The 12,878-nt window shown below is 38.1% G+C and overlaps 1 protein-coding gene across 2 annotated transcripts in view; it reads left to right on the forward strand.

The window, feature by feature from the left end:
* adam23a (ADAM metallopeptidase domain 23a) overlaps nt 1-12,878 on the forward strand; it is a 41,291-nt gene that overhangs the window by 15,724 nt on the left and 12,689 nt on the right. For both annotated transcript variants that reach the window (XR_007898053.1, XM_051706236.1), the window contains exons 12-22: nt 4,386-4,470; nt 4,605-4,692; nt 5,322-5,373; nt 5,517-5,616; nt 8,107-8,178; nt 8,343-8,429; nt 8,631-8,711; nt 12,088-12,138; nt 12,254-12,317; nt 12,435-12,540; nt 12,689-12,808. Coding sequence is in view for 1 of the 2 variants with exons in the window: in XM_051706236.1 (XP_051562196.1) it covers nt 4,386-4,470; nt 4,605-4,692; nt 5,322-5,373; nt 5,517-5,616; nt 8,107-8,178; nt 8,343-8,429; nt 8,631-8,711; nt 12,088-12,138; nt 12,254-12,317; nt 12,435-12,540; nt 12,689-12,808 (906 nt within the window). In the remaining variant the exon portion in view is untranslated. The remainder of the gene's footprint in view (nt 1-4,385; nt 4,471-4,604; nt 4,693-5,321; nt 5,374-5,516; nt 5,617-8,106; nt 8,179-8,342; nt 8,430-8,630; nt 8,712-12,087; nt 12,139-12,253; nt 12,318-12,434; nt 12,541-12,688; nt 12,809-12,878) is intronic.

Below are 12,878 nucleotides of genomic sequence, written 5' to 3' on the forward strand. Positions count from 1 at the left end.
TTCAGATTATTTTACTCTGGATAGGGGCACCCGGCAGGGTTGCCCTCTTTCCTCATTATTGTTCTGTCTTGCCCTGGAACCATTAGCAGCCACGATAAGAAAGGAGGATGATTTTCCAGGGGTGACGGCGGGAGGTGTGGCACATCAGCTTCTGCTTTACGCAGATGATATTTTATTATTCGTCTCCGACAGAATTATTAACTCCTTTTCCAAATTTTCAGGATACAAAGTCAATTGGTCTAAATCCGAAGCTTTGGCTTTGACAGCGTACTATCCAGTAACGGCCTTCCAGCCAGGTGCCTTCCAGTGGCCCAAACAGGGAATTAAGTATTTGGGAATTTTATTCCCAGCAAATTTGTCTGATTTAGTCAGAGTTAATTTTGATCCCTTAATAAAAAGGTTTTCGAATGATGTGGACAGGTGGGCTTTATTACACATCGTTGATTGGGAAGGTTAATGTTATTAAAATGAATTGTATTCCAAAATTTAACTACCTGCTACAATCTCTCCCTGTAGATGTCCCCCTCTCTTATTTTAAGCGATTTGATAGCATAGCGAAGTCCTTCATTTGGAATGGTAAACGTCCCAGGTTAAATTTCAATAAGTTACATAGGCCAATTGACAACGGTGGGTTAGGCCTACCCAAGATTTTATTTTATTATTATGCATTCAGTCTTAGACATTTGGCTCATTGGTGCTTCCACCTGAGAGAGCTCCTCCTTGGTTTTGTATTGAAAAGGAAGTTCTTGCCCCTATCTCGCCACTGCAAAGCCTTTCGATTAAACTAGCTGGAGAGGTTAAGTCGCACCCCGTTATTTTGCATTTGCACTCGGTATGGACAAAAATGTCCAGAGTGTTTAAAGCTGATATTTATTTAAACGTAGCCTTGAGCATATGGCTGAACCTTCTGTTGGTCAGATTGGATTGTGAGGGGGGTTAATACACTTGGTGACCTATATGAGAGTGGAGTATTGAGATCTTTTGAAAATTTGATTCAACATTTTGGGATTCCCTGATCTCAATTTTATAAGTATTTACAGCTGCACCACCTGCTCTGCTCTGTTTTTGGGAGTAGCATACAACCCCCTGGAGGGCCAGATACTTTGGAAGTGGTGATTGCTGCTTTTGGGAAGGGTCATGAGGCATCAGTGTATTACTCCCTGTTAATTCAGAGTCTGGGGGACGGAGCTTTAAATTCTCTCAAAAGATTATGGGAGGAAGATTTAAATTTGTTATTGGAGGAGGGAGTGTGGGCAAGGATTCTAAAAAACATAAAGTCTGCATCTAGAGATGCAAGGGTTCGCCTTATGCAATTTAAGATTTTACATAGATTTTATTGGACCCCCTCTAGATTGTATAGGCTTGGTCTTATGGACACCATAAGTGTGGCGATGCCATTCTGAAGATGGAGACACCATCCATGTTTTTTGGGGGTGCCGTAAGATCCAAGAATTTTGGCTGAAGGTGCAAAGTTTTGTGTGTGATATGTTGGGCACTCAGGTCTCGTTCTGCCCCAGACTCTGTATTTTGGGAGATAGGGAGGTCATGGATTTGGAGGATAAGTACATGAAGGACTGGGTTTTGACCAGTGTGATGATTGGTAGGCAGGTTATTTTGAAGAGTTGGAAGTCGGATGGAGCACCCTCGTTCCCAGAGTGGTGCACGGAGATGGGAGGGTGGCTGCCTTCGAGGAGGGGTTGAGCATAAGGTTGGGGGTTAGGGAATCTTACAATAAGAAATGGGGCAATTATTTAGCATTTTTGAGGGAATCTCGAGGAGGGGCAGTGGAGGGAGTAATTTAGAGTTTAGTTTTTTTTTGTTTTTTTTTTGTTTTTTTCATTATGCTTGATTATTGTATGTTATTTTATGTTGTTGTTTTAGTTTTTCTGTGTGTGTGTCTATATTCTGTTGACCACAGGGGTGTTCGTGGGGGGGTCAGGGTGGGTTGAGAGTTTGGTAGGGGGAGGGGATATAGTGGGGGTTTAATGTTTAAAGTGTTTGATTCATTATATATATGTTGTTGTATTTTTTGTGTTAATTTATGAATCAATAAAATTGTTAATAACAACAAAAAAAAGAAAATGGTCTATGGTCAGACTGATGATTTTTTTTTAAATGAGTTCACAACCTGAGGTGGTAGTGTGACCTTTACACCTCGGGATGTTAATTAATTTTCTATAATAAATGAACGATATTAGTTCGCTTATTCCATGGTTGCCACAAGTAGTGCCCTATGATTTCAACGATGTGATTTCAGGGATGGAATCACTGAATCCAGTCATAAAAATGACATTAGCTATAAAAGGCCGAAAGTCTCTGAATTTGAAATATTTGGGACAAAAAATTAAGTTTGAATGCACAAATAATCAAATTAAAATAGAGATATGTCCTAGTGTGATTATTCAAGTGCAAAAGGCTGTGTATATAATCTTCATGTGCTGCACACTTCAAAATGAATGTGTAATGAATTCAGAAAAAATTCCAATAACCACAATATACATCGTGACCTCATGTGCTTTTTGCTTAAATGTTATATCCTTTGTGCACATAAAATGTCCTGGAAAATTGTGCCTTGAAAAGAGTGGGAACACTGATTAAATTAATTGAAAGTCATTAAATGTAATCTGATTACAAGAATTTAAAATGTAATGCATTACACTACTTTTTAAACTTAAATGTAGGATTAGATTACAGTAACTAATTACTTTGTAATTGGAATACACCTAACACTGACAATAAGTATATAAATCCCAAACTTGCTGACAGGGTTAAAATAATGTTGCACTTTAGAGTTTGCACTGTAACGATTAATAACTATTTGTGCTAAAGTGTAACCAAATAATTAGGTTTGTGGGTAATACTTAAAAAAAAAAAATTTGTTGACCACTATCTAAATATTGGGAGGGACACATCCCCCTAAGGTAGTTACAGCCCTGGGGCTGGATTCATGAAACGTTCTAAAAAAGAAAATTCTTCTTAACTACCATTTTCTTCTTAATTTTTATCTTTAGGAAAAAGTTAAGAATATTTTGTATTCCCAAAAAAAACCTCTTAAGAAAGTAATTTTTTCTTAAGAAAACTTTTGTGGTAAAGACTCTGACTACCACCCCTGGAGTCATGAGTTCGAATCCAGGGCATGCTGAGTGACTCCAGCCAGTTGTCCTAAGCAACCAAATTGGCCCGGTTGCTAGGGAGGGTAGAGACACATGGGGTAACCTCCTCGTGGTCGCTATAATGTGATTCGCTCTCGGTGGGGCACGTGGTGAGTTGTGCGTGGATGCTGCAGAGAATAGCGTGAAGCCTCCACAAGCGCTATGTCTCCGTGGTAACGCGCTCAACACGCCACGTGATAAGATGCGTGGATTGACTGTCTCAGATGCGGAGGCAACTGAGATTTGTCCTCTGCCACCCGGATTGAGGCAAGTCACTACGCCACCATGAGGACTTAGAGCGCATTGGGAATTGGGCATTCCAAATTGGGGAGAAAAAGAGGAGAAAAAAAATAAATAATTTTTTGTGAATCCAGCCCCTGGTACTTTGGGCTTGAGAAAATATGATTTCTTGAAGGTTCAGGATTAGAGAGATAGTTCATCCAAAAATTAAAATTCTCTCATCATTTACTCACCCTCATGCCATCCCAGATGTGTATAACTTAGTTTCTTCTGCAGAACACAAACAAAGATTTTTAGAAGAATATCTCAGCTCTGTAGGTCCATACAATGCAAGTGAATGGTGACCAGATCTTTTAAGATCCAAAAATTACATAAAGGCAGCATAAAAGTAATTCACATGACTCCAGTGGTTAAATCCATATCTTCAGAAGCGTTATGATAGGTGTGGAGGAGAAACAGATCGTTATTTAAGTCCTTTTTTACTATAAACCTCCACTTTCACCTTCACATTCTTAAAGTGGAGATTTATGGTAAAAATGGATTTAAATATTTGTATATTTGTAGAATATGTCTCACCGAAAGTAAAGACACTTCAGAAGACATATTAAACCACTGGAGTTGTATGGATTACTTTTATACTGCCTTTATGTGATTCTTAGAGCTTGAAATGTCTGGTCACCATTCACTTGAATAGAAAGGACAGAGCTGAGATATTCTTCTAAAAATCTAAGTTTGTGTTCAGCAGAAGAAAGAAAGTCATACACATCTGGGATGGCATGAAAGTGAGTAAATGATGAGAGAATTTTCATTTTTGGGTGAACTATCCCTTTAACTTTTTTAAATGAAAAAATAAATTAATAAAATAAACAGAATCCTGAACATTTCTGGCTCAAATTCCACTGTTTCCTAAGAAGGAGAATGAATTCCTTTGTTTTGGAATGCAGGTATTTATAGAAAGAGGTGATGTTGATAAAGATTTTTCACTGTTTGCAGGAATGTGACATTTCATTATGGTCGGAGCAGCGTTGCATATATTGGTGGTGTATGTTCCAAAGGACGAGGAGTCGGTGTCAATGAGGTGAGCTTGGACATAAGCAAGGCATTATGGGTAATGAGATGGATCAGTTTACAGTAAAACCTTACCTTCAGCAATTCTGTTTGAGAGCTTACCTAGAGTGTCATTTGCTGCTCTGTGTCTTTTTACTCTTTCAGTTTGGCAGCACATGGACAATGGCTGCCTCTCTCTCTCAGAGCTTAGCACAAAATCTGGGTATCCAGTGGGATCCTGTGATCAGGAGGAGTAAGTTTGTTTCACCTCTTGGTGTCACACTACTTCATTAAAGTGATTGCAAGGTAGCAGTGTGTTTTAAGTTTGTTCTAAACCCTAACCCTACATTTTTCATTTCTGCAATTAATTCAGCCCAAAACGCTTAACATACAGGCTACATTAAAACTTTATTTTGTAGATAATTTCAGCCTTTGGTGTTTTATCTATTTTTGTTTTTTGCACGGTTTATACTTTTAAAATAAATTTACGATTAAAGTGTGAAAATCTCCCATTGACTTATATTACATTTACAGTGAAAATCATTGTAATATTTGCATTCTGAATTGTGATTGGTCTAGTGTTCTTTGCATATATTATTTAACCATTTGTATGTGTTGGTTCTTGTCGGCAGCCGATAGACAACAAAATACACGCCGAGTCATGACATCAATAAAGCAGCTTTCATGGGGCATTTCATTTACACAGACCCAAAGCCTAAAACTTCTGCTTACCTAAAACTTTGCTGCCTTGCAAACACTGGTTCTGTATATCCCATAAGATAAGCCAAACTTGTTTATTTACTTGCTCACTGTAAGAGTTTAGAATAGTTTCTATTAAAAGTGAATTTACAGACTTTCTTACTCTTTCTTGTGTTCTCTCAGAGGAGTGCGGCTGCATGGATTCATGGGTGGGATGTATAATGGAAGACAATGGGTATCGCTAAACATACACGCACATACATTATCCTAAAGGCTCTCCCAGCTACCTGCCGGGCAGTTTTAGCTCTTAGTTTATGCTCAGATTTCTTGATTTACATAGCTTTATTTCTTCCCTGTTTATTTGCTCTTTCCCTGTAGAGTGCAACACCCGCGCAGGTTTTCTAAATGCAGCATCACTGACTACAGAAACTTCCTTTTAAGAGGGGGTGCTTCATGTCTGTTCAACAAACCCAGCAAGGTAGGATGTATCAAACATGGCACTTTTACCCGCATACACTTGCACACAACCCTTAAAGGAATAGTTCACCCAAAAATGATAATTATCTCATCTTTTACTCACCCTTATGCTGTCTCAAACTCATATTACTTTTTCTTCCGCGGAACACAAACAAATATATTTTAATAGAGATATAACGTCTGTTGGTCCATACAATGCAATTGAATGGTCACCAACAGGGCTCGACAATACGGACTGGCCGATGGCCCGGTGCCAGTGTGAGAACTGCCACTTGCCCGATTGGGCCAGTGCTGCATTTATAACATTAGTGCAAGAAAACAACAAGTGAGAGAGCACAACAATTACACTGAGCGAACCAAGTATTCTAACCGACGAGCGAGCGCGATTATATTTAGCTCGCAAAGATACGCGAGCGCATAATATACTGGACGCGCCAAGGCACAGTCGCGTGCAGACACCGAGCGCACTCTCCTAGCACTGCCCTCGTTCTTTTCCAAGTGTCTTAGTAGCAGCTATTACCAATGTGTAGAAAATAGAAGGAAAAAAACCCCCACTTAATGAATTTCGTAGCGGGATTGCATGTCTTGTGCAACATTTTAAGTATCCCCACACATTCCGTGTTCACAGTGCGTGAAATCCCCACATTTTTCGTTTTTACATGTTGATGAAAAGCAGTTTCATTCTATAGGACTGAAAATCCATGTCTCTCCATGCATATGTCTCATCATCATATCTCTCTGTGCAGCGTAGGCTGTTTAATGTGCATGCGCTCTCAATAAGGCAGAGAGCGCAAGTTTTATTCCGACTGTAAATAAAAAAAGCACATTTTCTCTCATTAATTTGCCTTTAGAGATGAAGCACCAAATGAAACATAATAAACTTTGTTAAACCCCAGTTATAAACATGCCTGGAAATCACGAGCTGCTCAGTATCTAAAATGTAAGTATGGATTTAATTAGGTTAGTTTCAAAATGTAATCATGAATTCGACATTATAATGGTGTTTGATATGAAAAGAAGCAAGATCACTATGGCTGTTAGGCTATTATTATCAGAGCTGTTCAGCTGCAGGGTGAAGATGAATACTCAAAACAGTCTACTTAATATCATCCTCATGAAACACCAGTTACATTTCTCATTTCTGGACCGTACAGGTATTTTTGTTTGTGTGCTTTGTATATCAGTCAGTGTTTTTAGGTTGTCTGATTTCATGTTATGTACATATTCTTAATTCACAGATTAGACCTAATATCTCCTTAATGTATATTACACGTCTCTGCCAATTTGGTAGCAAGTCTCTTATCAGGGATTCATATGTTTATTACATTCAGCCAGTAATCACATCTTTAACTCAGTGATTAAATCTTTGATCCTGTGTAAGAATACACTACACATGGCCAAAAGCTGCATGACAGCATGACTAAACAGGTGACCGAAAACCCATCATCTGCACAACAGAACTCTTCACTTAAAAACTCATGTGTAAATGGCAGGACGGCTGAGGTTAATATGATGTATTTATGAATTTATATCTGTAAAGCGCTTATATAGGATTATAAGGCATAAATCATATCTTGCAAATTATAAATGTGATTCAGTTTGGGGGGACATTGTCTTAAAAACATAATATATGTAAAAAATAATTATTTTTGGACACATTTTTAAAGCCATGATGGTAAAAACAGCTATTTATAATTTTTGTGTTGGGGCCAGTGAAAATTTTGGCAGGGCCAGTAAAAATCTGAAGCACTGGCCCGACCGGGCCAGTAGAAAAAATTCTTAGCGTTGAGCCCTGACCAAACTTTAAGCTCCAAAAAAGACATAAAGGCAGCATAAAAGTAATCCATATGACTCCAGTGGTTTAATCCATGTCTTCAGAAGCAATCCAGTCGGTTTTGGGTGAGAACAGACCAAAATCTAACTTTTTTCACTATAAATCTTGACATCAGCAGTCTCCTTGGAGATCATGATTTCAAGCTCGATTACACTTCCTAGCACCCTGCACATGCTTCAAGCACTAGGAAGTGTAATCAAGCTTGAAATCATGATGGTGCCTAGAGACTGCAATATACAGTGAAAAAGGAGTTAAATTTTGGTCTGTTCTCACCCATAATCGATGCCTTCAGAAGGCATGGATTAAACCACTGGAGTCTTATGGATTTCTTCTATTCTGCCTTTATGTGCTTTTTGTGGCTTGAAAGTTTGGTCACCATTCACTTGTTTGTGTTCCTTTAAAGAAAGAAGGTCAAACGAGTTTGAGACGACATAAGGGTAAGGTAAATTATGTGAGAATTATCATTTTTTGGGTAAACTATTCCTTTTAAAGCCATTCATTTTCAGGAACAGACCAAGATTTGAGTCATTATTCACTGATAATGTTCCCCTCCAACGACCAGTCATCACTGATGTCAGTCCTGATGCGACTCTATAGCTAAAATCTACATTGGGCATGGTGCTGCATAAAACTTTTGTATATTTTGTTTGTGTGCAGCTTTTTGAGACTACAGAATGTGGGAATGGTTATGTGGAGGTGGGAGAGGAATGTGACTGTGGGGCCCGAATGGTGAGCACTTTTTAAAACCTTTAGTGTTACAAATAATAATAGGAAGTAACTCAGAAAATACTTTTATAATAGGAATATAACAGCAGCAACATTCATTTTCCGACAATGCAAGTCCTGTTTGTGTAACCTACTAATCATTTGTCTTTTTGTGTGTCATTATACAGGAATGCTATAAAGACTGCTGTAAAAAGTGTTCTTTATCTAATGGAGCTCACTGCAGTGACGGCCCCTGCTGCAACGGCACATGCCTGGTGAGACACTTCAAATCTTCCCTCACCCATAGATCGTAAATTTCTCTAACGTTTACTCAACTGAGTACCTTTAATACGTTTACATTATATTGAATATACATATTAAAATGAATTACTGTAATATATGCATTAAAATGGAGAGATCAGTTGTTTCTCTCTGTTCCATGTCTCTCACAATTCCTGTCTCCCTGTCTTTCTCAGTTTTATCCTCGGGGATACAGCTGTCGATATGCCGTGAATGATTGTGACATATCAGAGACTTGTTCAGGAGACTCGGGACAGGTTTTGTTCTTTTATCTTATTATCTCTCTTGTACTCACAAAATTACTTTAATCATGAAAAATTGATAAAGACAGTAAGAGAAACAAACTTCTTTCTTCAATCATGTGATCAAAAAGACTTTGATTATTTCACTCCCTGTAATGTAATGTCAGAAAGATCAAACCATTATTTTAAAGCTAAAGTATGTAAATTCTGCACCACCAAACGGAACTGCAAAAATAAACATTGTTTTCAAAACAGCTTTTTAAAAACGCTCCCCATCTGTTGTTGATCAAACAAATAGATAGTCCCACCCCCAACTGATGCCATTGGTCGAGTCAATGTTATTGTCTCTCTTTAGACAGGTTGCACAAAACAAACAGAGGAATTTTCATAGTGCCACAGAGACACAGTGTTGACAGTTTTTCAAGAAAATTAAAGGTACACTCAGTAATTTTTAGAATTTGTCATCTTGGACTTAAACTGACACCTCGCAGCGTGGCAGTTTTCAGTTTCAGATGCCATTGTAGACATTTACTGTTCACAGTCAACCATGATAAATTTAATCCCTGAGTGAAAGTGTACAATAACAGGGCAGTAACTGAGATTTAGAGAGCAGTATCCGGCTGGTCATGTGATTCTAACATGGCAGCCCCTATGAAGGGGACCCTCTCCATGTAGAATAAAACAGTTTTTAAAAGGTTACTGATATGACTGGATTCCTCATCTCATGTGATGGGTCATGATTTTAAACATATGTTTCAAAATTACTATTAATTTATTTTGGAGTAAAAAAATTTTAATCAGGAAACAATGACTGAGTGCACCTTTAACCAATGAATGGCTTACTTATAGTTGTCTCTGCATATTAAGCTGGGATAGGAGAAAGTATTTTAACACAGAAAAAGTTAAATACGCTGGCTACCACCCCTGGAGTTCGCTAGTTCGCTAGTTCGAATCCCAGGGCGTGCTGAGTGACTCCAGCCAGGTCTCCTAAGCAACCAAATTGGCCCGGTTGCTAGGGAGGGTAGAGTCACATGGGGTAACCTCCTCGTGGTCGCTATAATGTGGTTTGTTCTCGGTGGGGCGCATGGTGAATTGAGCGTGGTTGCCGCGGTGGATGGCGTGAAGCCTCCACACGCGCTATGTCTCCGTGGCAACGCGCTCAACAAGCCACGTGATAAGATGCGCGGGTTGACTGTCTCAGACGCGGAGGCAACTGGGATTCGTCCTCTGCCACCCAGACTGAGGCGAATCACTACGCCACCACGAGGACTTAGAGCGCATTGGGAATTGGGCATTCCAAATTGGGAGAAAAAGGGGAAAAATCCCCCCCCAAAAAAAAAAAACACAGAAAAATTACACACCGGTACTTCAGTTTTAAAGGGGAAAATGTCACAGAATAATGGGGTTGAACAGAAAGTGCAGAGACAGACAAAATTTAAGAAAGTTTTTTTCTTTTTAGAAAGAACTTATTATGTGTGAAAGCAAGATATTTTAATTTCAATAAAATCATAATTTAGGTAGAATAAAAAAAATACAAAAATTATTAGCCAGAGCCTAAAGTTTTTTTTTTTTTTTTTTTTTGTCATTTCTATGGTTTGTATCTTTAATTGTTCCTCCATTATATCAGTAGTAAACCATGGGTACACAAATGGCAGCATCCTAAGAGTGAGCCATACCTCAGAAGTGTGTCATCAGAGAGGGATCTTGATTTTAGCCAAAAGGATGTAACAGTTGCGAGATGACAATTACTGTGATGATGATTTCACGCAATACACCCCCAAACCTCACTATCAGCCAGTCATAACTGCCATAACAGAAGGCATGTTATTCACTAAATAACAGTCCGCCTGCAGTTTTGACACTTTTTGAATTATGAAGAATTTTGAATATTAATTTAGAGAACTTACTTTGATAGTCTAGTTGTCTTACACTTAATTTTCATTAGCCATATTATATAACTATTTAAAAAAATAAAATTCCTCCATGGCCCTAACAAAACATAAGCTAAACTATATAAAGCACTATTCAAGGCACTATGCAAACTCTTAATGTATTTAGACTCTTGCTGCATCTGAATATCCATACTTCCCTACTATATACATACTGTAGTATGCCAAAAACAGTATGGCAATTAAATAGTAGGTCAGAATCATCAGTATTCATAAAACAGAAGGCGAGAAATACCTTGACCTACTATTTCTGGCGAGATTCTGAAGTGCGGATCGACTGGACACTTCGTACTTTACTTGAACTTTAATCCAGATAATACCTCGGCAGATGAGAAGACGTCATATTCAAAACACTGGTTTTAAAAAACATCAGTGAACCATGAGTCTGACATCTCTTCTCAACTGTAAGTGCTATATATACCAAAAAAATTGTTCCTAGTGCTTAAATGGTGCTGTTTTAACAAAACAAGTGTAGATTATTTTTGTTGTTGTTGTTGTTGTTGTTGTTGTTGTTGTTGCATCATATATTTGGGTCACGGTACAATGCCAACATTCCCGGATGAAGTATGTCCGGAATGTATGCATACTACTCACATGCATACATAAAGAACGTACTGTTTTACCAGTCGAGAAGTGCGTCCTTCATCAAATACAGTATATACTGTGACAATATGCGGTTTTAAGCGCAGCTTCTGTTTATGCTGTTATTAGCTTCTCAAGACTAAAATCACTGGTAAAAAGTGGTAACCTGCAATTGTTATCTTAAAGGAATCATTCACCCAAAAATGAAAATTCTCTCATCATTTACTCGCCCTCATGCTGTCACATATGTGTATGACTTTCTTTCTTCTGCTGAACACAAACAAAGATTTTTTGAAGAATAGGTCCATACAATACAAGTTAATGGGTACCAAAATTTTGAATCCCCAAAAGCACAAAGACAGCATAAAAGTAATCCATAAGTCTCCAGTGGTTAAATCTATATCTTAAGAAGTGATATGATAGGTGTGGGTGAGAAACAGATCAACATTTAAATCCTTTGTTAATATAAATTCTCCTCCTTGCCCAGTAGGTGGCGATATGCTCGAAGAATGCAAATCGCCAAAAACAAAAGAAGTGAAAGTGGAGATTGATAGTAAAAAAATGTGTTGGTGTAACGTAATGTATCCAGTTTAATTCAGACATGTTAAATTAGATTTTTTTACTTGAATCAAACCAGTTTATTTAGATTTTACCACATGAAGCATATTTTTAGTTTACCACTTTTTTTTCCATATGTCTTACGTATATATGTGGATTGTGTACTTTTAAATGATCAAGTCTAAAATTGGACTACTGTACCGAAGCACTTAAGATCAGAATTACTCCCTGTATTGTAGCGTTGCAATTTGTTTTATTCAATTTTAAATAATACTTAGTAAACATCTGTGTTAATCCCACAGTGCCCCCCTAATCTTCATAAACAAGATGGCTACCCTTGCCAGCTTAATCAGGTCAGATAATCAACTTTCTCAACTATATGCATGGCTTAACAATATTTAGATCATTATTCATGATCTTTTTTTATCTGTCTATTTATCTGTCTGTCTTTTAATGCTGCTGTTCCAGGGCCGTTGTTATAGTGGTGAATGTAAGACTCGGGACAGTCAGTGCAAATACATCTGGGGTCCAAGTGAGTAACACTGATGGCTTGAGAGCATTTATTAACCACAATATTCACTCTATCCTCTATTTTTTAACTGCGTTTTCGATTTCGCGGATGCCTTTTTTGTTTCATTCTCTCTCTCAGAGGCTGGAGGTTCAGAGAAGCACTGCTATGAGAAGTTAAATACAGAGGGGACAGAAAAAGGGAACTGTGGGAGAGATGGAGACAAATGGGTCCCCTGCAGCAAACAGTAAGTTCAGTACCCCCAATTATTTGGGGACTACGAGACTTAGCACAATGAACTGGAAAAATAAAGGTCAAACTTCCTCTGCTCCAAAAAAATTTATATATGATCCAAAATTATATCTGTAATGTTTTCCCAACTTGTGACTTTTCAGTGATGTATTCTGTGGGTACCTACTCTGCTCCAATATTGGTAGAAGTCCAAAGATTGGGACCCTGAAAGGTGACATGTCTCCCACCACCTTTAACCATCAAGGGCGACTGGTGGACTGCAGGTCTGTTCCATAATCTCTGCAAATCTTCTTTCAAATTTATATAATTTCATGAATCTTCATTAAAATAATT

The sequence above is a fragment of the Myxocyprinus asiaticus genome, chromosome 9 (assembly GCF_019703515.2).
Source record: "Myxocyprinus asiaticus isolate MX2 ecotype Aquarium Trade chromosome 9, UBuf_Myxa_2, whole genome shotgun sequence".
Classification (NCBI taxonomy): Eukaryota; Metazoa; Chordata; class Actinopteri; order Cypriniformes; family Catostomidae; genus Myxocyprinus; species Myxocyprinus asiaticus.